Source organism: Pinus tabuliformis, chromosome 4_2 (assembly GCF_031772625.1).
Source record: "Pinus tabuliformis cultivar Carrire ecotype Pingquan chromosome 4_2, CPIR1, whole genome shotgun sequence".
Lineage (NCBI taxonomy): Eukaryota > Viridiplantae > Streptophyta > Pinopsida > Pinales > Pinaceae > Pinus > Pinus tabuliformis.
The window spans coordinates 903740482-903764584 of record NC_142304.1 but is presented as its reverse complement, the minus strand read 5'-3'; the positions used below and the strand labels follow the sequence as shown (position 1 = coordinate 903764584).

The 24103-nt window shown below is 34.3% G+C and overlaps 1 protein-coding gene across 1 annotated transcript in view; it reads right to left on the bottom strand.

Moving 5' to 3' along the window:
• Positions 1-13798: 13798 nt before the first annotated feature.
• Positions 13799-24103, bottom strand: part of LOC149172609 (serine carboxypeptidase 1-like) — a 284288-nt gene continuing 273983 nt past the window's right edge. The window contains exons 12-15 of the mRNA XM_089426393.1: positions 16201-16322; positions 14157-14270; positions 14016-14061; positions 13799-13882 (exon numbers count right to left, since the gene is read on the bottom strand). Of these exons, the coding sequence (XP_089282519.1) occupies positions 13799-13882; positions 14016-14061; positions 14157-14270; positions 16201-16322 (366 nt within the window). The remainder of the gene's footprint in view (positions 13883-14015; positions 14062-14156; positions 14271-16200; positions 16323-24103) is intronic.

Genomic DNA, 24103 nt, shown 5'->3' with positions numbered 1-24103 from the left:
CATTCGAGGAGTCTCAACATAGAGTTGTGCAGTCTCGTAGAGTGTTAACTTTCGAGGATCCGACATCTTTTGTGCAAGTTGAAGAACGAGTGATCGTGACTGACGTGCGCAAACATCCAACAACCTCAGCCGATGTAACCAGAGTGTATGTCGAAGCTCCTAGCTCAAGTGTTCGCTTATGCTAGTTGAGAATGAGTGAATGTCAAAGGAACTATAAACAACCAAGCAAGGAGGAGAGTTGGTTATAACATCAACCCAAGCTAAACTGAAGAAGGAAATACTAGATGAAGTATTTTCCCTTGAAATAGTTATGTGAGCATTGTACTGCAATTTTGGTACTATGCACATTGTACTGCAAGTTTGGTTCTATGCACAAGGGAGTCATCCATATCCATGGATGGCAGCAACGATGTGCTAGAAGAACACATATCTTGGAGAACTTACATGCTGTTGTTTATGACATGCAAACATAGACGATGAAATACAAGGGAGCCCTACTTCACTTGCTTAATATGATGAGGACTAGTGCGGTCGAGCTGAAGGCACGTATCCAGAGCTAGATCTGGAACTATGAAGAGCTCTCACATCTCATCAGTAGAAAACAGTCTTCCCATGCATGAGAATTCAAAAGTATGGATGTTGTGGTGTGCACACATGCAATCCCATATATTGGTACTCTCACCGAGGTGAAGACAAAGGCATAGGTCTAACTAGAGCTTAACTTGTACATCACCGAGTTGATGCACATTGCCACCAGTCCAGACTTTCTCATCAGTGCAGACATCATGCACAAGTATGTTGTTGGTACGACTGCATTGAAGACAATGATGCACATGCTTTCAGACGAGTTGGATGGAGGAGCCCGAGCAATGTACCTAGATGGTATGGAGGTAAGAGTGAGGTTCCAAACAAATATCATAGCGGAGCACATGGACACTGTCAAGGATTACCAATCTTGGCATCAATATCTTACTTTTGATCAACACGAGGATGTTGAGGAGTTGTACTTCCATGGTTTTCTAAGTCATAGTGATGTCTAGCAAGGCTTGCTCAAGCCATTTCTCTGACATGGATACATGTGCATTGTAATGTAATGTCTTGTCAAGTGTAAGTCAAGTGTCAATAAATGGATGTAAGAGTCATAGAGTAGATGAGAGGTCATGAGGGTAGTTGAACTATCACAAAGGGTAATGTCAAGGGTCACTCCAACCTTTGTTATAAATAGTCCCTCATAACTAATTGTATAGGCTTTTGGTAAGCCAAAACTCCAATAAGACTATCCTGGAGAGAGCTTGCAGAGTATTGTAACAAGACTTGGCTTCTCCACTACGCAGAGCTAGTGCATATCTTTGGAGGAGTAGGTGGTTGTGGCTGTAACGTTCCAATATTGGAACCAGTGGTTGGACATGGATGTATTGTACGATTGGAACTTACAATTTTTAATAAAATAAGAGCCAACACGTTTCATGCATATTTTGTATTGTATTCTATGCTATCTGGTTTACTCTAAATGATATATGTATTTTCTTTCTTACGCATGTATAGACAATTCTATATAAGTATGTATGAATCTTTCTGAAATGTATTGTTGGTTTAACCATCAATTTGAATTTCTCGCTAACCTTCCTTCCATGTTGTGATGTATCTTTGCTCGTGTGTTCCCTCCAAGCTGAGTGCTATCACAGGTTTCCAAGGGGTGCACTAATCTCAACCCCCATGTGTTAGAACCTCTCATGCAACTTCCTTGACTCACTGCAACTATCACGCCCTTGCTACCAAGAGAGTTATCTTACTTTCCTATATGTGAAATCACGGTCAAGGCATTACTGTACAATCCACTGTTGGGACTCCCACATAAAATGGCTTGATCTCTAATTGGGGCTTCTTACCGGGGAGATCCCTTGACATGTTGGCGGGTCTAGCACTGCCAGCAAATGTGTTATCGAATAATGACTCCCTAGTATTTACAATGATTTGAGAATTGTTACAAAGACAGAGTACCCTATTTGGAGTTCTAAAAAAAACCCTCTAAGACTCATTTTTAATTTCCAAGTTTGTAATATTGTTGCAAACTCAAGTGAAGGAAGGTAGGTAAATTGTATATTATGTTTGGTATCAACCAGGGGCATGGAGACTCAGTTTGGAAGATAGTGGAGTCATCTCATCTTCCCTATAACCACAATACAAAATTTTAATGGGTGTTGGAAAATTATTTTGTAGAAAAAAAATTAATTTGAAAAATGGCATTACGAAATCATTCTGTAGCGACTGCATAGAAAATTTTGAGGACTGTGTGTTCGATTTTGAAGTCACTTCTTGGCCAACCTTCATATTTCCTAGTTTGCAGGATCAAATTGTGCTAGGATTTGTGTTAATATTGCTAAGTGGAAAAGAGATCCCTGTTTTTAATAATCTGTGTGAAAGGTATGGGTATGTTGTATTGTTTGGCATTGAAGATGTTAAAGGGTCGAATCCATTGTTATATTGATTGAATGGATTGGTGATATTGGCATCACGTGCGAGTTGGACTGCATCAAGTTGTATCAAAGCCTCAAAAGAGAATGAATGCTCTCTGGTGATGCGATTAGAGCAACTTATCAAGCAAGCAATGTTTTGGAGAAATTAAGAGTATTTAGCAGAATCAGATATAGTAAATCTGATTGAGTGACTGTAGAATGGAAATATGAAAGAAAGGAATCCAGTAAAGTTCAAAGTTCAGAGTATAAGCATGGAGCTGAATCCGATTTGAAAATATGATTGAGGTAAATTTGGTTTTGTTTTAAATTTTTAGTGAATTTCGGAAATTGAGAATTGCATGGTTGAAGTTCTAATGTTTGAAGAAGATAGTATATGGAAAGAAATATACTTTGGGAGGCAGTAGGTCATATTTTTTTTTGAAGAAAATAGAAATTTCTCAGTTAAGGACATTACCATACTATAACTTTGAAGGTAGAACTAAGAGAGAAGATTGCAAGAATAGTGATGCATTTTCAAGAGACATTTGGATAGTGAGGTAATGGTATTTTGTTAATTAGTTATTGATTACAAGTAGTAGTGATGATGTTTACAATTGATAAATGTAATATATAGTATAGAGACTTATTGATGAAGATGGAAAAGAATCTTGTAATAGAGAAGGAGAAAAAGAAAGATTTTGAGAGGAAGAAGGTGACTAAATTACATGCACAAGCTAGAAGAGTAGAGAGTGCTTAGATGAAGATTCTAGCAGAAGGAGTCAACATAATTACCAAGAGAATACTAGGAATGTAAGAGCTTTGTATGGTATGTACAAACAACTTGATGGAGTCAGCTTGTTGCAGTGGATTATGTGTAGCTCACAGTGAGCAAGGAGAAGGTCATAAAAGAATGAGATTTGTTACTACTGAGAGTCATAATAAAGGTTTAGATTGAAGCCATAGTAGATCAAGTAAGGACAAACTTGATAGAGAAGTAGATTAAATCAAATTACATCTAGAGATGATGAGAGGGTTTCTACAGAAATATGAGGTAGACCAGGGTTACAGATGGAATATCTAAATGAAAGTAAGACAAACATCAAATTCTCAGTTGATGGGTAGGTTGGCAGGGTAAATGGGTAGGACAGCAGGGTAAAACCCACAACCTCACTGCAACAAACTCCACGACATACAATTCTACCACCACATTAAGACTTATCATATAATGGTTTCCATATGTATTTATAATTTAATATGGTTACAGTTGGGGGTTAGGAGGTAGCTAGCCTATGGGATAGCCACCTCCCATGTGAACATAACAACATAACTACGATGGTAATGACTAACGGTTAATCCATCCAGTGGCCAACAAACTATAACCATTCATGGTTATTGCAACATGTAACCACACTATCATATAAACTACAGTTTGGATGTTACCACAAACTGTGAGATTCAAAGCTGACATGTGTCCACTACAACTAACCACCAAGCTGACGGTTACTCTAACTGCTTGGTATTGCACTAAGCACAATTAGTGCTTAATTAAATGCACTTAACCACTAATTAAGCTTGCAGTTAATTCAACGGACTTTTGGCGCTCCCTCCAATTTCGAAGATTCCTCCAGTTTTAGTGGGACTAACTAGAGTTCCTCCAGTTTTAGAGGAGGTTTACTAGGGAATATTGTTTTTGTCATAACTTTTGCAAAATTCGACCAAATTGGGATAAAAAAAAGGTATTCCTAGTTGATTTGGATCTTATAAGCACATTGAAGTAGGTTTCAATAGTAATAGAGCATTATAAAAAACACTTTTTCCATTATTGAGCTAATACAGAGGTCGAAGCCATGGAAGTTGGACCAAGGAGATGTAGCCCAGGATATATGAACTCCTTCATCAAAATATTGTGTTAAGTGTTAATTTTCATGGTTTGTTGTACATTTACTTGTTGTTGTTGAGCATTTCATTTTCATGTTACTTTTCTCGTCAACTAAACATAGAACTTGATAAAATTTACCTGTTTTCATTCACAAATAACATAAGGGAACCTATGCACATGAAGGAATTGACAACTATTTGTTTTTAATTCTAAAGTTGAAATTAACACAGAAAAACAAACATTCAACAACAGGTCAAGTTGGTACTATAGAAAAGGATATTTTATTGATTTCTTGAGTTTTGTGCAAGTAGGGTTTTAATGGTTGCAAATTTGTGATGCTTACAAGATTAAAGTTGCAGAGAGGAGGAGTGAAAATATTGGTTGTAAATCCTGAGGTAATGCCTAGAAGAAGGAGAGCCACAAGGAAAAAATCTCCACATAAAGTTCCAATCCAAGCTGCACTTGAAACACCTCAAGTTTTACCTTCAATTGATATTGACGAGGCATAAGCAGTACCAGAAGCTCAACTTGAATCCAAAGCCATCATGTCAGGAGCAAGAGAGATTGAAGGTCTTTCAGAAGAGGAAGCATTCAAGAAATTTTTCTACGACTTAACTGACACGGTTAGAGTCCTCTATGAAGAGAGCAACACTAGGATGGCTGGAGAGAGTTCTAAGCCCCCACATGGAGAGGGAAGCTCAAGAGATCAAAAAGATGAAAATAAGGATTCAAAGGGTAATGGAGGAAAGACTCCTCCATCTCCATCTACACCATCTTCATCTTCCTCATCATCTTCATCATCCTCAGCATCTCAAACAACAACACCTTCCACATCCACCACAAAAAAAATCATACTCATTCAAAAAACCCAAAGGAAAAACCTCCCATACTCAAATTGGACATTAAGTTTGAACATCCTAGGTATAATGGTGACGTAAATGCAGAAAAATTAGAAAATAGGATACAAAAATTGGAGGTTTATTTCAGAATTTAGAAACTTTAAGAAGATGATATAAAAATCCAGTTGGCTTCATCGATGCTAGAAGGATAAATACTAGTCTGGTGGGAAATAAATAATCAGGAGGAAATGTGAATTCATTGTAAGATATCCATTTCTTGGGTTGAATTTGATTCTTCAATTAAATTATAGTTTTATCCTTTAGCCTATATGCAAAAATCCACTATGATTTGGAAAAAATTTAGGCAACTTGATGGCCAAGCAGTTCAAGGCTATACTAGGGAGTTTAGGAAGAGGGCTTTGTTGTTAGTAGTAAACTTGAATTCCCAAGATACATTTTTGAAATATTTTGGGGGCTTACATTTCTACTTAAAACATACTATCCTTATGTTCAATCCAATCAATTTGGATTAGGTATGTGTGCAATCCACACACCTTGAAGCAAGGGGAAAGAACATTCAGGAAGAGGGTAGTAAGAAGAAGCCATTCAAGGGTAAGGAGAAAGAGAAGAGGGGGAAATGGAAGGGAAAGAAGAATTCAAGTCTGAAGAAAGAAGGGGATAAAAATATATGCCAACATTGTTCCAAATTTGGGCATGATGAAACCCATTGTTGGAAATTACATCCTGAACTAAGGCATAAGAAACCAAACAATAAGGGAAAACAAAAGACGACCGCTACCACAAAACATGATTGTGGATCAGATTTTGGTGATGAGCCCAAGATTTGAGCCATGGTTAGAAAAGAAAAAGAAGTTGTTGCAAGAACTAGTTCCTCACATAGTCACAAAAACACTCCAAATGTAGAATTAAGAATAGAATTGTTCCATGTAAGGGTAATTTCAAATCATACAAGGATTGATGCATTATTTGATTGTGGGTCACAATCAAACTTAATTTTAGAAGACTTGGTCAAAAATATTAACCTTGAAACTATACCTCATCATAAGCCATATCCATTGGGTTTGATAGTCAATAATGCAAATTTACAGGTTACAAGGAAATGCTTATTTAGGTTTTCCATTATTAAAAAGTTCATTGATGAAGTTGAGTTAGATGTAGTTCCACTTGACATCTCAGGAATCATTTTGTGAAGTCCTTCTTTGTATGATAGGAAAGAAATATTTTATTTCCACAAGAAAAAATATCTATTTCTCAAGGATGGGGCAGAGTATATTGTGAGAGCCCATCACAAAAAGCTGAACATTTGTTTGGTTAATGAAGGATAGATGAAGAGACTAGTAAATGCAAGTAAATTTTCTGTGCTTCTCATGATCAAGAAAAATAATGATATTAATTATGAATATTTTGAAGGTTGTGATGAAAAATTAAAATCTTATTTATTTGATGTGGTAAGAAAGCATGGCGATATGTTTCAAGAACCATAGGGGTTACCTCCCAAAAGGGGAACTCCATGACCGACATTAGCACCGGTATTGGCTCTTTCGGATCTTAGACAACCGTTTGAGATTCAAACAGATGCTAGTGATTATGCCATGGGAGTAGTTCTTATGAAGCATGGTAAGCCCATTTCATTTCATTCTAAAATTTTTAATGGAGCTTTGATTAACTATACCACTTATGACAAAGAACATTCCACATTCGTACAAACTATAAAAACTGGAAACACTACTTGATGGGGAAGGAGAACATTATCCATATCGACCATAAACCATTGCAGCACTTACAGTCACAGTCAAAGTTTCAACAATCACAACACTTCAGATGGATGGGTTTTCTACAACATTTTCATTTGGTTATCAAGTACAAAAAAGGAATCTACAATAAGGTAGTTCATATGCTTTCTAATCCTATTGTAAATTCATCTATTATACTCAAGCACAATTTTGTTTTGCATGAAAGTTACATTGAGAAATATGCATATGATAATGACTTCTGAGATGTGTATGCAAGCTTGAGTCAAGGAAACCAAATTGAAGAGTTAGATTACCATGTACATAAAACTTTGTTGTATCACTTGGAAAAGTTATGTATTCCATAGGGAGAAAGAAACATTATCATAAGGGAGGCACACACTTCATTGATTGTTCGACATTTTGTTGTAGGCATGACAATAGTGAATCTCCAAAGGTATTGTTATTGGCCACACATGTTTGATAATGTATCTCGTTTCATTAGAGGATTTTCTTTATGTGGAACAAGTAAGCCTAGCAATAGGAAACTTGGGTTGAACACTCCACTTTCGGTACCTTCACACCCATGGGAGAGTATCTCAATGGATTTTGTAGGAGGTCTTCCATTGTCAAGGAAAGGTCAGCATTGCTTATATGTAGTTGTGGACAGGTTTAGAAAGACGTGTATTCTAACACCATGTAAAAAACAAATTACAGCTTAAAAATAGCTCATCTTTTCTTTCAAAATATATGGGTTCATTTTGGTCTTCCTACTTCCATTGTAAGTGATCGAGATTCTCGATTTTTTGGGAATTTTTGGTTAAATTTGTGGGACATGATGAACACTAAGTTGAAGAAGAGTACAACCTTTCATACGAAAACATATGGACAAATTAAGGTGGTCAACATGACAATAATACATCTTCTTAGAGGATATTTCATAAAACATCCCAAGTTGTGGGATGAACAACTACATTACATACATCATGCATACAACAGGGCAAAGCATTCTTCAAGAAACACATAGCCCTTTGTGGATTATTTGGGTACTTGCCAAGATCACCATTAGACTTCATCTTTGAGAAATATGTTTCCATCAATGGTCACAATGGCATCGATAAGGCAAGGAAGTTCATTAAGAAAATTCAGTTGATACATCACATAGTGCAGGAACAGCTTGAAAGAAGTCAAAGAAGCTACAAGGCAAGGCATGACCAACACCGTGTCAATCATAAATTTCAAGTTGGAGACAAAGTTTGGTTATATATTAGGAAAGATATAGTTCAAACAGAAGATAAAAATCTTAAGCCAATATATTATGGTCCTTTAAAATTCTGGAAAAGATTGGTAGCAATGCATTTAAGCTAGATTTTCCTTTTTGTACGAAAACATAATTTGTTGTTAATGTTGAGAATTTGAGATTGTTTGAACCTCCTTTTATTGATGATCAAGGAGAGCATGTTATGCTGCCACCAATAGTTGATTTCTCGCCAGAATATCTTGATGAACTTCAGCAAGATCTTATAATTGATAGAAGAACCGGATCTTCAAAGAGAGGGAATGTTGAACACCTTAGAGTGGGACTCAAGGGACAAAAACCTTCTAAAGCCAAATGGTTGTAGATCGAGAAGGTGAGGGAGCTGTAGCCCTCACCTGTTGAATAATTTATAGTATCTTTTGGGGTCCAAAAGGCTTCTAGTGGGGAGGAATGATCAGGTGCTCAGTATTTAGCTCAAAAATAAAATTTCTTAGAATTCCTCGAAACCTAAATGACCGCATACATCTCGGCGATATGATCCTAACGCAACTCTTTTCACTAAAAACCAAGTTCATATGAGGAAGATATCACATTCTATATGCTTTTCCAAATAGAGGAATTTTTGAAAAAAAATGTATAGTCACTGCACAGTCAGCAGTCCGTACTGTTGACGTGGCAGGTCACTAGGTAGGGTCAATGGTGGTCAATATTCAATTAGGACTTGCCAAGTGTCACATTTATATTAGTCCGTAGGTGTGGTGATGTGGCATGTTTCTATTGGTTTATGGTGGACCAATCAGGAGGGGACAAGTGGCAAGCCTGAAGGCCACCACATGTCCCTCACCAATTGCTAGTTATTGTTGTGCAGTGTGAAAAATAATGGACTGCTCGGCAGGGTCGAACTCACGACCTCGCCCCAAGAAAATCCACGAGATACTATTCTACCACCACGTCAGGAATTAACATATAATAATTTCCATATATATTTAAACTTTAATATGGTTGCGGTTGGGGGTTAGGAGGGAGCGAGACCATGGGCTAGCCCCCTCCCATGTGAACACAACAATGTAACTCTGGAGGTAATGACTAATGGTTAATCCATCTGGTGGTCAGCAAACCATAACCATTCACAGTTATTGCAACATGTGACCACACTATCGTATAAACTAGAGTTTGGAGGTTACCACAAACCACAAAATGCAATCTCAACATGTGTCCACTACTACTAACCACCATGCTAATGGTTAGTCTAATTGTGTGGTATTAGTGCTAAGCACAATTAATGCTTAATTAAATGTGCTTAACCACTAATTAAACATGTAATTAATTTGGCGGACTTTTGGCACTCCCTTCAATTTTAGAGATTCCTCAAGTTTTAACAAGACTAACTCGAGTTCCTCCAATTTTAGAGGAGGCTTACTAGGGAAAACTGTTTCTGTCATATCTTTTGCAAAATTCGACCAAATTGGGATAAGGAAAAGGTGTTACTAGCTGATTTGGATATTTTGAGCACATTGAAGCATGTTTAAGGAGTAGTAGGCCATTGTAAACAACACATTTTCCATTATTGGGCTAATACAAAGGCCCAAGCCATGGAAGCTAGATCAAGGAGATGTAGCCAAGGAGGGGTGAACTCCTTCACCAAAACACCGTGTTAAGTGTTAATTTTGATGGTTTTCTATAAATTTACTTGTTATTGCTCAGCAATTGATTTTCATGTTATTTTTATCATGAACTAAACATAAAACTTGATAAAATTTAACTATTTCCATTCACAAACACCATAACGGAACCTACGCACATGAAGTAATTGACAAGAATTTGTTTTTAATTTTGAGGTCAAAATTACCAAAGAAAAACTAACATTAAACAATAGATCAAATATGTTATAGTGGATTAATTATATGTATATTTGATAGCAAACTTGGATTCTTTAGTATTGCATGAGGAAAGGATTCTTGGAGAAAGGGAGGAAGGGATATTGTACATTTTTACATTAGAACAAGGACCCATCTTTGGAGAGGATGATAGGGAGGAAGATGATTTTGATGAGGGAATTACCGAGAGTCTCATAAAATATTTGGAGGATGAATATTGACATGAGGAAATGGTGCAAGAAACACCAAATGAGGCTACAAGGCCTTGTGTTTTTGAAAATGACAAATTATGAGTGTTTGTAGGTTGCACAAGTCGTAAAGAAAAAAAACCATTGAAGATTGTCACAAGGAGGAACGAGAGTGACCAAATGTTTACTTTTATTCCAAGGACTATGTGTGCTCATGAGAATGTACAAAAGGTAATTTATAGGAGATATTTGTAGCATGTTGTTTTAGAGAAAGCAAAGTGGAATTGACTTGTGTAGACAAAAAAAGGAGAAATGAAGAAGAGCATTCATATGTAATGATTAATGAATTTGATGAATAAATATTGTTGCTTAAAAAATTGCTCCAGAAATCTAAGTCTAAGCTATTGATAGAAACACGTGCTAAATATTCAAACTTAATGTTAAAAGATCTTGAGGAAGAAATGGAATATTTAGATAAATGGATACACAAGGACACATGTTAAAAATGATAGGAAGTCTTTAGGCTCATTTGAAGAGAAGGAGAAGATTAAAGTACCACATAATAATGGAATAGAACAAGAAGAAACGAAACAAATAGTGGGCAACAACAACAAAAAATTTCATCCATATGAAGAAGATCTCATACAACACAGTATTGGTGAGGTGAAGGATGAAGTAAGAATGGAAAATTCTAAAAAATACAATAATGTTTTTGTTGTGATAAAGAAAGGAAGAATACATCCAAATATCTTAAGCATCTGTGCCGAGATGTGTGTTGAAGAGGAAGAAGAGAAGAATACTGAAATCCTTATACAAGGAAAGGTCTTATTACAAGGAGACAACAATAATGATAAGTTCCAACAAAATGTGCAGAGAGTGGTGAAAGCAGCTCCAAAAAATTACTATCTTGATATGTTAATGGAGGAAAATAGTGAATCTTAACTAGTAAATGATCGTTTGTGCTAGCTAGAGGATAGGTTCGATATGAAAATAGAGAAATTGAGGAATTTGATGTTGTAGAAGCCTCAACAGAATAGGTATCAAGGGAAAAAGAGAATAAATGACAACATATTGCATAGGGTATAACATTTTTTCATCAACAAAGACAAAGGAAGAATACAATAGGAGAAAATAGTGCAACAACAACATGAGAAGGAAAAGGAAAAACTACAATGTAAAGCTTGGGATCAAAGGATATTTACTTCATCAACACATGGTCAAGAGACCCTGAATATCTTTCAGCCTAGGAGTCTAATGCACGTGGATAGGCCCAACACAAAAATTGGGAAAGTATGGGCAAGATATTATCAATGTGATGGGATGGCCACATGGTAAAGCTTGCAGGAAATTTCAATTTTTTTCGTAAGAAATTGTAAATATTTACATTAGGAAGTAAGTTTTTATTTTTTAGAATAACTTGGACAATGTTTTTTTTGATGTAAATTTTAGTTTTAAGTTTCCTTTGTTTTGTGGGGAAGGGGAAACAATTCAGCCTTTGTGACTCTTTATTATCATGATTGATTTCTGTTGGGAAACAAAAAGAATATAGTGTTTGAAGAGGAGAGCATAAGAGGAGAATCTCTCAAGTGGGGAGAAGAGAGAGGGAGAGAAGATATGAACTCGATGTTTCTCTATGAAACTATAGTCTTGAGTTTGTAGACCTCCCTGTATTCTCCATTCAGTGTGAACGAGGCAATATTTCTTTGTTTGAGTGGTGTAAATAAACAACAATCGGGTTGTAAGTTGTAGTTCTCTGTGTGAGTGATGTAAATGAATAGAAGTTTTGGACTGTAAGTTGTGTGCATGATAAATGGTTTAGATTGAATCAAATTCTTGTGATTAACCAATTTGATTTCTACTTGTAAACGCATGTTTTATATTCTTTTGCATTTGTTCATTAGAATACTGGCCATTTTTAGAACCTGTATGTTGCTCGACCAATTTATATTAAAATAAATTCAAATCTTGTGGCTTGAATCATTGTGATAATCTATTTGTCTTTTGGGACTCTTATTCTATTAGTCTTAAATTTTGTAGAAGGAATGTGTTGTTGTGTTCTTGAACAATGGTTCCTTAGTATTTACAATGATTTGAGTGTTGTTACAGAGGCAAAGTACCATGTTTGGAGTTTGAAGAAAAAGAACCATCTTAGACTATTTTTTGATTGTCAAATTTGTAAAAGTGTGGCAACCTCATGTGAAGAAAGGTTGGTAAATTGTATATTGTGTTGAGGGGTCAGCTAGGGGCATGGAGAGTCTGTTTGGAATAGTCAAGTTATTTCATCTTCCATGGAACTGCAATATAGAATTTATACGGGCACTATGAAATTATTTCATAGAAATCAAACAATTAATTTGGAAAGAGGTGATACAAAATCATTTCGTAGCAACAACACATAAAACTTGGACGATTGTGTGTTTGATTTTTAAGACTCTACTTGGCCAACCTTCGTATTGGCTAGTTTGGAGGATGAAATTATGTTGGGATTTGTGTTAAGCTTGCTAAGTGGAAAAGAGAATCCCCTTTTTTTACAATGTGTGTGAAAGGTATGAGTATTTTGTATTGTTTGGCATTGAAGATTGTAAAGGGTTGAATCCATTGTTATATGCATTGACTAGATTGGTGATATTAGAATCGATGTGAATAGGACTCCATCGGTATGTGATTGTGTGTATATATACACACATAGATAAATATATAAACATGTAACATTTAAAAAACATTTATAATAAGAATATTATATATTGAGAGAAAGCTTTTTACAAATATATGTTTTCTACTTCCAAATATGATAACGGCATGTAGTGACATTTTTACTTGTAAAATACAAATCATAAATAAAATATTCCAATGCTCTCTCTCTCTCTCACATCTAGTGTTAATAGGTGTTAATAGGATTGCACCGGTGTGTGATTGTGTGTATATATATATATATATATATATATATATATACACATATATAATTAAATAAACATCTAACATTTAAAAAATATTTATAAAAAGAATATTATATATTGAGAGAAAAAAAATTAAAAAAAAATTCATTTTTTATATTCAAAAATTATTAATATTTTTAAAATCTAATAGATTTTCCCTAATATATCAACTAACATAATGAAACTCCTTATGAAACTACATCATTATCATGATTTTTCGGAGAAGGCCACATAAGGTAGGCATTCATTGTTCTAATTCCAACGGATCCCACTGGATGGATTAATTGTACATAAATATCCAACAAATGAAGACCTGTAAATTTTTCATTTGATTCTCTCTATACCATTTTCATCTTTCTTAGATGGTTGTTCAATGTATTCGAGAGAATAATAATCCCATCCAATGGAAGAAAATTGATAATGCGTTATTTTTTTTTTGAATAGCGGGGCCTGCGCCTCGCGATCTAATAAAGAGAAAATCGAGACAATGCCAAGCAACATAAACAATTTGCAAACTTAAATTGTAAATAAAATCTAAAAGCAATTGGGTTAAAATGTAAATAAAATCTAAAAGCAATTGGGTGGAAATAGAAAACTTGGAAACTTGTGGTGTTTCATAATGGTTTTCCAGCTAACCAACGCATGTAAAAGGCCAATGATTCTTTAGGTTTGTATTGTGGAACCATATGTCCAGCTCCCTGCAAAGAATACATTGTAATTAATTTTAACTTAAAAAAAAACATTCTATTTAGTTTCAATGAAAAGTGATGTTTACGAGGGAATCTTTATGCTTCTTCCAAAAACCATAAAGAACAAAAAAAAACCGACAGCCTTTATAGTTGCAAAGGTCAAGTTGTGATCATATCCTTGAGTATATCTGTGCACATAAAAATTTCAGAAAGCACAATAATTCATTTAGATGTGTTTGAATTAATATGGTGTATCAAATGTGAAGAAGTGACGTGTGCTTACCCAGCAACTTGATCATCCACGAACCATGGGCGCCATTGATAAATTATTGCATAACCCAAGGACCTTGTCCAAGCCTGTGTTCCAGTGAAAGGCACTGCTCTATCATGGTCGCCACTGTAATCATAAATGAAAATGTGAAGATCATAGTATATCATTGTTGCCACTGTCATCGAATCAAATCTATTTTGAAAGTAATATTAAATCATTAATAAAAAAAATTAATATTAAGATAAGGGTTTAGTTTCACAATGTAAGAAATATTTTTGTGTATGGTATAAGAAATTTCTGGTGTGTAATCATTAATTATTAAAACTTATAAAAATATATATACACTAATTTTTTTAATTTATGTTTATAAATTTAAATAATAAAAAATGAAATTAATATATACACTAATTTTTTTAATTTATGCTCATAAATTTAAATAATAAGAAAGTGAACTTAATATATACACTATTTTAAATACATAAAAAAAATCATTATATACCCTCAAAAAAAAAATGGTAAACATGATATAATATCTTGAAGGTTATATATTAGGTTTTTTTTTAATTTCATAAGTAGATAGAGTATGGAGATAGAAGGCAATGAAAGGTATGAAAAGTAAGTAAAGAACCAGGGAAAACAAAACAAATTAAACAGTCTCTTGAAAGTGATATTTTAGGATTTTTTAAACTCTTATTCAAGTAGGTATAGTACAGAGGTTCATTCAAGTAGGTATAGTATAGAGGTTGGACAATGCTTACTATGAAATCTGCATGAAATCTGCATGGTTGACATTTCTATCCAGTGATCTTTTAAGTGTAGTGATTTTGTTAACCAACAAAGATCTCAGTGAAATACAAAAGGAAATATTAGAACTCATAAAATAAAAGTAAAATTATATAAATATGTTTCAAATTTATATTTGATATATTAGATAGATATTTTTAATCCTAAGCATTTAATAAATTATAATTTTAAAAGATTTATAATAATTATAGAAATAACGAATTTAAATGAAAATGTGAAGAAAATAGTATATCATGGTTGCCACTGTCATCGAATGAAATCTATTTGGAAAGTAGTATTAAATCATTAATAAAAAAAATTAATATTAAGATAAGGGTTTAGTTTCACAAGGTAAGAAATATTTTGTGTATGGTATAAGAAATTTCTGGTGTGTAATCATTAATTATTAAAACTTATAAAAATATATATACACTAATTTTTTTAATTTATGTTTATAAATTTAAATAATTAAAAAGTGAAATTAATATATACAATATTGTAAATATATAAATTTATGCTTATAAATTTAAATATTAAAAAAGTGAATTTAATATATATAATATTTTAAATATATAAAAAAATCATTATATACCCTCGAAAAAAATGCTAAACATGATATAATATGTTGAAGGTTATATATTAGGATTTTTTTTTTAATTTCACAAGTAGGTAAAGTATGGAGATAGAAGGCAATGAAAGGTATGAAAAGTCAGTAAAGAACCACGGGAAAACAAAACAAATTAAACAGTCTCTTGAAAGTGATATTTTAAGGATTTTTTAAACTCTCATTCAAGTAGGTATAGTATAGAGGTTGGACAATGCTTACTATGAAATCTGCATGGTTGACATTTCTCTCCAGTTATCTTTTAAGTGAAGTAGTGATTTTGTTAACCAACAAAGATCCGAGTGAAATACAAAAGAAAATATAAGAACTCATAAAATAAAAGTAAAATTATATAAATATGTTTCAAATATATTATATAGATATTTTTAATCCTAAGCATTTAATAAATTCTAATTTTAAAAAGATTTATAATAATTATAGAAATAACTATTTTATTACAAAACGAACTAATTTATTATAAAACAAAGCAATTTAGGATTCGGTTAGGCTTGTAGGTATGAGGAACTAATGGTCTGTCATAATCTAATAAAGGTTTTTAAGAAATGATCATAAAGTCTTTTTTCTAATAAAGAAGTTTTGAGTTTTTAAAATATTTAATCACAAAATTTATATGTATCTATGAACAAAGTGGGTAAAGTAGAAATTGACCTGTAAATTAATGCATGATAGCCTTTACTCGTCAAATTTTTATGGTAGATGATCACACTTCCAACATAGTTGTTATAAGTAATCTTTTTACTAGCCATAACCCATTCTCCAATAATTTCTTCCTGCAAGGAAAATTGCATAAGTGGAATAATCATGAATACTCAAGTGAAACATGATGGTTGTCAGCAAATGTAGTTGGAAAACCTAAATGTCATTGATGAACATGAGTATGTTAATATCACACATATAGAAAATGAAAATATAGGACAAGAGCAACCCAAAACATTATTGATGTATTCACTATATTATTAATTGTTTTATATGTATTGAGTATGTTATTAACTATTTTATATATATCAGAAATGCTAAGATTCTATTAAAACACCCCAATTAAAAAGGTGAAGGGAAGATTCAAAAGTAAATTTAAAATAAAACAATTCTTGAGCACAACAAATATTATTAATGGGTTTTAGTATAAAGGAGAGAGACTTGTTAGTGTCACATGAAATATGAGTTCACTAAAGTTGTCTCCTCATATCATTTATAGAATTTTGTAAGATTTCCTGTTATATTTCATTATTGTTTAGGGTCACTTTGGTTCTTTATCCAATGTTTCACTTTCAATATTTTGGGAAAACTTTTAATTTTTAGGCAATTCTTTTTCCTCTATTTAAGGTTCCAATTTTATTTTACAGCTTGTTTTATTTTCTAAACATTGTTAAGTAGGAACCATTACCATTATTAAAAGAAAGAGGGAATAGTTGAATAATTTTCTACACCTACCAACCTATAGACCAATATCAAGAATGATGGAGCAGTAATAAAATCGCAACATGTAGTATTTCAACAAAAAATACAATACTCTATTTTAGCTCAGTGACAAACTCCAACCATGGGACAAGATTCCTCCTTTTGAGAGGACCAATTTTGACTATTGAGGCACTCAATTTGGACAACGAAATGTGCACTTTTGAATTAAAATCCCACATGTGCATATTTGATGAGGTCGGTGGTAAAACAAATTGCACACCCTTGGAAGGCTATAAATACAAGTGACCTCAACCTCATTTGGACAATCATCTTGGGTCCTTCTTCTATTTTCTGCCTTATTTCTGGCTCACATAAATTTGAGGCAGGTCCACAGAGGAATGGGTTCACATGAAGGTGAAATTATATGGTGTGAAGCTTTCAACTTTATTTTAGAGTTTTTGGTAGTAGCTGCAAGTGTGTCATGGAGAAATCTGAGCTGCAACTACATGCAAGTCATCTCATCTATGCAGTTGAGACCTAGGGTGTGTTCTTTTAGTTGACCGAATTTTTTTTAGTTAAATGCAGTGTTCGATAGTTGACTGTACACAATGACACTTATTCATAAGCTTTTGAATCACACTTTTGAGTATTAACGTTGTTGGGTTCATCTCAAGAATCTTTTTAATTGATTTTGTTGGATAGGTTAATGATTAAATATATGTATCATTATACTGTCTTTTGTTGAATCATTCGATGAAAATCTAATAAGAAAAATAATTTGAAACAATTTTCCCCATAGTCGGTTTTTCCTTGGTCTCTCATCAATCCTAGTCTTTCTATTTGTGAATGATTTTATTCCATTGTTCCTTTATGTTTTGTTGCATTGATGATGATTTTGTTTTTTCTGTATAATTCCATATGTTGCCAAATAATGTTGTAAATATGTATAATAATATGATGTTATGGGGTGAATTTAATGTGTAAATGAAAAATTGCAATTGTCAAAGGAAAGAACAATATAGCCCTAAGAAAAATTAGCATGGTTTCAGAGTTGGGCTAAAGAAAAGTCATAAAATATAACCCTTATTGAGATGCCTTTCATGGAAGCATGTGAGGATGGAGGAGACCTTAAAGAATACTAGGGTTTGAAGGAAACCCCAGGCATTATGAGGTTGGGGTTTGAGAGAAATTGTGGTTTATGGCAGAGATTTGAGATATGGAATCTAGAAACCCTAGCATGATCAATGTGAAGATGTTCAAAGCACTTGTGATAGATATGATGAAGCCCTAGATGGGATAGTCTTTATTAGGCCTCGTTGCTAATGAAGTTGATTGAAATATTGAAGGCAACATTATCATATGGATAAGATTTGGTAATAAATCTTGAAGGTTGGTTCAAGAGGGAGTTGATCTCCTCGTAAAAATATAAGTACATTTTATATCTATGTTACCTCTTTTTTATTCTATTCCTATTTAAGTTTATTGTCTTTATTATTACTAATACTTCCCAAATGTATATTTGGGTATTTGGATACTTCAAACCTCTTCATGAGATGCGATGAATGGATCCTTCTTGAGGATCATCTAAGATTTAGGAAAGGATGTAGAGTGTAGGAAGAGAAGAGAGATAAATTTCCCATGAAAAATAAGTTGACAAGTTATGTATGATGTATTCTTTCAATGTCATGTTCCAAATATAATATTGGATGGAAAGGTAAAACCTAAGCTATGATGGGATATCACCTTCCTGAATGACTCATATACATGAAAGTAGATTTGATTCATGGTACTCATGATGTGATGGTGCACTTGGTATTGGGCAAATATCTCACATTCTATTAAGTCATGGCAAAGCTACCTAGAAACATTGATATTTTGAAGATATTCACATATTCGATGTTTGGCAAAGAATCTCTAATTTTAGTCATAATGTACTTCCTAATATTAGAAAGAAGGATATAAATTTGATTGTTATATATGGTAGCTTGATACGATTGATAATGTTTCTAACAAGCATGGTAACCACAATGATAGAACTATAACAATAAGATTGATATTCATGATCTTCTTGTTGACTTTGATTATATTCTTATAAGCACAGTGGCTTGGACAAATCTGGATTCCCCATCCTTGTGATTGAATAATATAATAAAGAAGTGAAGTAGTAATTATGATATTTATGATAAAGTTATCAGTTACTTTATTCATAAGATTCTATCTCTTTATGAAAATTTCATGTCATGTGATGATGAAGTATCTAACATGTTATGACCATGATGGATATATGTTTCAGAACTTGATATAGTTGGACTTTGTGGTCTAATAGCTATGTTGACACTTAATAATATTATGATAGACAAGTTGATGACTTGAATGATGATGACGAAAGTGGATGCTCATTAAGAAGGAGAACTGTGTTACAATGAGGCTCAAAGGCCTATTTATAATTGAGAAACAATGGAAAACCATAAAAAAATATAACCCTAGGAGATGAAGTGCCAAAAGTATAGGCCCTCTCTAGGTAAATTGGCACATCAACTTCTGGGGGTCGTAACTTTGGCATACAATCTTTGTTTGACGCGTACAATAACTCACTATAAAGTTCTATCCAATGACTACAACGTTTGGGTGCAAACATGAGTCAATGGCTAATGTTTGCCCACTTTCCAAAAAAACAGTGTTTCGGGCCTCAAAACGGTTACGGAAGTTTAGGACCCAAAAAACTACCAAAAAATAGTAAATTGTGCTAGAATGGAGGAAACTGAAAAACTGAAATAAACAATTGTGGGGGTCAAAGTGGAATATGTGGGTGGCCACCAATATCCACCTAGACCAATCCCCCCCGGGAAGAATCGTCCCCATTATTCTGAGTTCCTCGATGAGACAAGGAAACTTCTGCTAAACTTACTCCTTGCATAGCCACTTGCCTTGGTTCAAGAGTTGGACAACTTTGACAACCCAATATAGTTGGATATTCTGTTGGCGAGTATTCTTGATCTGTGTGTCCATTATCCCATCAGTTTTGACTTATTCCATGAAGTCTAGGTTTAACTTTGTTGGTGTGAGTTGTTCAAAAAATGTTGGATGTGTCGAGAAATGGTGGAATGTATGGCTGAAGGCGGCCCACATTGAACACTAGGTGCAAGACAAGGAATGGTAAAATGTTGAGCTTGAAATCATTGTCTGCTACAACCTTGGTGATGGTGTATGACCCATATCAGAGCAGCCAAAGTTTATGGTGGGGCCTAGCAAGGCTCTCCTTCTACAAATGTAGCCAAACTTTTTCACCCACCTTGAGCTTGTGTGGCACCCGATGCTAATCATGTCACTGATTGTACTTAGCATTGGATATTTCCAATATTCCATGGACCTGCTAGAGGATGCGATGGATACCCTGAATGAAGTAGTTAGCCCTGTCATCTTTAGACTCGACATGGACCGAAGCTACCTAAGTAGCTGCAAATTCTATGGCCACATTAATGGGACATAGAGGCTAAAATACCAGCCCCATATAAAATGGGTTGTGGCCAGTTGCGCTATGGAGAGATCTATTGTAGCTATACTTGACATAGGGAGGCTTTCGTCCTATGTGCATGGATGCTTCGATTTGTACATGCATAAAATGCTTATGATCATCTTGTTGATGAGCTTTATTTGGCATTCAGTTTAGGGGTGGAAAGTAGTGGGCTCAGTGAGATTTATATCAAACATCGACTAGTGAATTGACCAAAATGAACATAGGGACCTACTATCCTGATTTGAGATAATGGACTATGGGATCCCAAAGTGCACCCATAATCGTTCAAAGAAGAGCTTTGTATTGACTTTTGTTGGGATACTCTTCTTACGGGGTGCCAGAATGGCCATCTTAGAGAATCTGTTGATGACGACAAAAACACAGTACTTTCCATGCTTAGTATAAGGGAGGCCTCACATGTAATCCATGGATATGCATTCCCAAGGTTGACTATGAGTAGGAAAGGATTATATAGGCCTTGCTTCATGATTGTCGGTTTGGAAATAGCGTAGGCAGTGCAAGATCTGATGTATTTCCCAAAATCCTATCGAAGGTTTGGCTAATAAAAATACTTCTACAACACTGCCACTATTTTCTCTACTCCGAACTGTCCCTCGACCCGACTATAGTGTGCCTCCCCAACCATCTTGGCACATTCTCTTGAAGGAACACAATGGTGTCCTAGGTGACATAACAATGTATCCTCGAGGTGAAAATTTGGAACTTGCTTTCTTTCAAGGAGTGTCTGGTATGTGTTTCCAAATTCTAGGTTTCTCTTGTACAAATGTGGCCACCATGAAGTTTCGTGACCACAAGAGTCAAGCACAGTGGTCAGCGCCATGACCATCGGTCGACTGAGGAAGTATGAAACATTATTGGTGCTGCTCATCTTGTACTTAATTTTCAAATGGAATTGTTGGAGCTATGTGGACTATTTCTGATGGTGATTGTTCCGCAACTTCCCTTATGTCTATATGAACTGTATAGGTTGGTGGTGTGCGTGGATGACCGTTTCCTTCCCTATGATATAATTCTTCTATTGTTGGCAAGTTTGCACCATGGAAGACATATCTTTGTCATATGTGGCATACTTTCAAACTATGTCTAAATGTGTCTCACTATGATATGCCATTAGACGCCCCTATTGAGTAAGAAATGTACCAATAGCATAATCAAAGGAATTTATCTCAATATCAAACGATAGAGCAAAGGTGATCCTTTAACTTGGAAAACACCTGCTTTTTGGATTCAGAAAAAAATAAAAATAAATAAATAAATAAAATAAAAAATAAAAAAATAAAAAAATAATATATATATAGATATATATATATAGATATAGATATATATATATATATATATATATATATATATATATATATATATATATATATATATATATATATATATATCTATATATATATATATATATATATATATAGATATAGATATATATATATATATATATATATATATATATATATAGATATATATATATATATATAGATATATATATATATATATATATATATATATATATAGATATAGATATAGATATAGATATAGATATAGATATATATATATATATATATATATATATAGATATATATATATATATATATATATATATATATATATATAGATATATATATATATATATATATATATATAGATATATATATATATCTATCTATATATATATATATATATATATATATATATATATATATATATATATATTTCTTTTGATCAGACCTTGTTGACTTGACTCAAAGGCAAAGTGATATGAGATAACTCCAACACAAATCTATGGTAAAAATTGTTAGGAAGCAGAAAGTTGTGGAGCTTCGTTAGATTGGTTGGGGCTGGCCAATCCTGAATGAATTTTATCTTGGATGGGTCCACATGCACACCCCACTCATTAATGATGTACCCCTAATATTAAACTTGGGTCATACCAAAAGTCCATTTGTCCAAATTGGAACAGAACATGTGTTGTGATAGAGTTTGATGGACCTATCAAATATGGCTGAGGTGTTCTTCCCATCTTTGGGCAAAGATTAGGATATCATCCAAATACACCACCATGAACTAGTTGGTGAAGGGTTCCAAGATGTTTTCCATTAGCCTCATGAAGGTTACAGGGACTTTCATCAACTGGAAGGGCATGAAAAGCCATTCGATAAGGCCCTCCTTGGATTTGGAGGAAGTCCTCAACACATCACAGGGTTCGATTGGTACCTCATGATACCCCAACATCAAGTCAATATTGTTGAAATATTTAACCCCATTGAGTTGTTCCATAAGGTCATCATTCTGTGGAATTTGATACCTATTTCAGATAGTGACCTTGATTAGCACCCGATAGTCAACACAGAGTCTCTAGGTCCCATCCTTCTTCTGTACCAACACAATTGGGATCGCATAGGGTCATCAACTTGTCCTGATGTTCCTTTTCTACATCAACTCTCACATATTTCTCTTGATCTCAATGTTCTCCAATATAGACCATCGATAGATTGGCCCATTCGGTAGCAGCGCACCTAGGGTCAAATCAATGGAGTGCTCGACTTGATAGTGTAGATGTACCATTATGGGTGAGGTGAAGAAGTCCCTGTACTCCTCACGACCTTGTCCATCTATTGTTTCCGTGTAGAGGAGCCCTATTTGGAGGTCGTGGCCACAATCTTCTTCTTTCCCAAGGGGCGTATCTTAAGGACAAAAAGATGTTGAGTTTGGGAAATGATCTTACTACATTGCTTCACAATGATCAAAGATATGGTGGTAGGCATCACTACCTATGGTATCTTGTACAACTTATTTACTAAAGTAATAATAACACTAAGGGACCTAGACTCATACACAACATGTCGCTTCCACAAGTATGTTTGTCCTAATAATACATCACAAAATTCAGGAGGAGCAACATCACTATACCTCATTAACAAAGGGCTTGATGTTGTAGTAAAGGTGCCACTACTGGCTAACACAGAGATCTCGCCTTTGGTGAAGCCACTCGATGGTGTACGACTGAAGGTGTGTTGTGTTCGATAGGCCTAGCCGCTTCATGAAATTTGCTGAAATGAGGTTCTTTTCACTCCCACTGTCGATAATGAACTCCAATAGAGAATCCTTGACCCACATTTGGGAATGGAAGAAGTGCACCCCATCCTCATGATCTTCAGGCTAGTTCTTCTAGATCTTGGTGGTGGCAATGGTGGCACTCGACTCTGCGTCAATAATCTTCATCCCTTTGTTATTCCCCTTATTGGGTTTTGACTCAGAGTCACAATATGCATCTGATTCATAAACCTTCATCTTGACCACCAATGATTTCTTGGCCCGACACTCACTTATGTTGTAAGTGGGGCTCTTTTGTAACCTACACCATTTCCTTGTGTCCTTCCTTGTCTTTGTGGTGTTTTTATTTTCTTTTGTCTTTGGCAGGTTGTCTTGGGTCAACTTGCCTTGGCTTTGTCCCTTTTTCAGCAGCTTGGGGGTGCGTTTCCCTTGCTTCAAATTCACATATGCAAAGTCTCTCTTCTTCTATTCAAATTTCTACTCGATATTCAAAGTGTATCAATAGGAAACAACAAGTGAGGAGATTTCTAGCAATTCCAGCTCATCCTACATGTACTT